The 2,500-nt window shown below is 44.4% G+C and overlaps 1 protein-coding gene across 1 annotated transcript in view; it reads left to right on the plus strand.

Annotated features, from left to right (window-relative positions):
• LOC143288799 (uncharacterized) overlaps positions 1-2,500 on the plus strand; it is a 79,380-nt gene that overhangs the window by 39,723 nt on the left and 37,157 nt on the right. Inside the window, exon 13 of the mRNA XM_076597436.1 lies at positions 705-861. Within this exon, the coding sequence (XP_076453551.1) occupies positions 705-861 (157 nt within the window). The remainder of the gene's footprint in view (positions 1-704; positions 862-2,500) is intronic.

The raw sequence follows: 2,500 nt of genomic DNA on the forward strand, positions 1-2,500 counted from the left end.
GAAGACTTGTATGTACACTTAGAAGATTTTTACACACAGAAGACTTGTGAGTACACACAGAAGACTTGTGAGTACACACAGAAGACTTGTAAGTACACATTGAAGACTTGTAAGTACACATAGAAGACTTGTACGTACACATAGAAGACTCATGCGTACACACAGACGACTCATGCGTACACACAGAAGACTAGTAAGTACACAAAGAAGAATAGTGATTATACAAAGAAGACTTGTGAGTGCACATAGAAGATGTGAATACACATAGGACTTGTAATTACACATAGAAGACTTGTAATTAAACATGGAGACTAGTGACTATACATAGAAGACGTGAATACACTTGGAAGACTTGTAAATGCACATTGAAGATATGGAAGTACACATAGAAGACTTGTAAGTATACAAAGAAAAATTGTAGATAATGATAATGTATTGTACTTCTATGTACACATCGAAGATTTGTATGTATACACAGAAGGCTTGCAAATAACATGCACATAGAAGAATTGAAAGTACACACAGAAGGCTTGTAAATATATGTTAAAAAAAAAAATGTAGAACATACATGATCATCAGAAACATTTGCATTGTTTGTCAAATCATCTGAAGATGAAGATATTAGCAGCTGTCCAGTACTGTGTATGTGTGTTTAACACGAGTCAGAAGCAACAGCAGCAACAACATGTATCGCGCCGTTCCAGGGAGGACATTGACACCGACGTGGAACTCATCACCTTCAGTCACCTTCACCCCTCCGACCTTCAAAAGTTCAAGGCCAGTCGCTTTGACCTTCCACCGGCGAGGAAGAAGAAGGAGTGTGCAGTGAGGTATCGGAAACGTGAAGCCGAGTTCTGGACGGTGAGTTTTTTTGTTTTTTTTTGTGTGTGTGTGTGTGTGTGTGTTTTTTTTTTTGTACTGTCGGTGACGGGTGTATTAGCCGAGTGGTTAACTCACTCAGTACGGCCAGTCCTCTCTTCTCCTCTACACAGACCCCTCGGATGTCCAGTGGGTGTCTGAATGACCCAGCCTTTAGCTTCCGTCGTCAGAACTGTGGTGAATTCTTTGTCAACATTCACCTCTTCAGTATAAGAGCGTTCCGCTTGCAATATTTTGATGGTGGTAATTGGGGTGAAACGCTGTTAACGTGGTCTCTTTCGCCGTTCGTATGGAGAGAGTTAACCCTTTCACCGCCAGTAAATTTTGAGTACAAAATTCCCTTGTGGTATATACACAGAAAAGACTGGCTGTGAATAGCAGGAGATTCCCCCCTGTGATGTATAGAAAATATGGCCTATCCTACCACCGAATATTAAGTGCAGTAGGTTCATGGATAACAGACCAATGAATGGTCACCTTTCAGTGACATGGGTCCTCTACCACGCCTGTGCATAAATGCGAGCTTGGCGGTGAAAGGGTTAAAGCGCTGGACTTTCAATCTGAGGGCGCTGGACTTTCAATCTGAGGGTCCCGGATTCGAATCTCAATAACCACACCTGGTGGGTAAAGGGTGGAGATTTTTCCAATCTCCCAGGTCAACATATGTGCGGACCTGCTTAGTGCCTGAACCCCCTTCGTGTGTATACATGCAAGCAGAAGATCAAATACGCACGTTGGAAGATCTCGTAATCCATGTCAGCGTTTAGTGGGATATGGAAACAAGAATATACCCAGCACCCCCGAAAACGGAGTAAGGCTACCTACATGATGTGGAGTGATGGCCAAGAGGTAACGCGTCCGCCTAGGAAGCGAGAGAATCTGAGCGCGCTGGTTCGAATCACGGCTCAGCCGCCGATATTTCCTCCCCCTCCACTAGACCTTGAGTGGTGGTCTGGACGCTAGTCACTGGTTCGGATGAGACGATAAACCGAGGTCCCGTGTGCAGCATGCACATAGCGCACATAAAAGAACCCACGGCAACAAAAGGGTTGTTCCTGGCAAAATTCTGCAGAAAAATCCACTGCGATAGGAAAAACAAATAAAACTGCACGCAGGAAAAAAATACAAAAAAAAGGGTGGCGCTGTAGTGTAGCGACGCGTTCTCCCTGGGGAGAGCAGCCCGAATTTCACACAGAGAAATCTGTTGTGATAAAAAGAAATACAAATACAAAATACAAAAACGGCCATACACGTAAAACCCCAATCATGTTCATACGAGTGAACGTGGGAGTTTGCAGCCCACAGACAAAAGAAGTACTATGGGTACATGGTGTTCGTCCTTTGGGATTCGAAGATGACCATGGCTTCAAAAAATCAGGTCAGTGGAAGATCAGTGGCTGTGGGTCCGGAGGTGACTGGTGAGGCCAGTCCGGGCCCTGAAGGCTCGCCCAACAGGCGGGACACAATGATAATCCCCATGTGTTTGAAATAGTTCAGGGTTTAATTTGGAGCCCACTTGGCTGTTTGTTGTAATTCCACTGTTTGACTCTCTCCATACGAACGGCGAGAGAGACGACGTTAACAGCGTTTCACCCCAATTACCATCATCAAAATATTGCAA

This window comes from Babylonia areolata, chromosome 13, assembly GCF_041734735.1.
Source record: "Babylonia areolata isolate BAREFJ2019XMU chromosome 13, ASM4173473v1, whole genome shotgun sequence".
Classification (NCBI taxonomy): Eukaryota; Metazoa; Mollusca; class Gastropoda; order Neogastropoda; family Buccinidae; genus Babylonia; species Babylonia areolata.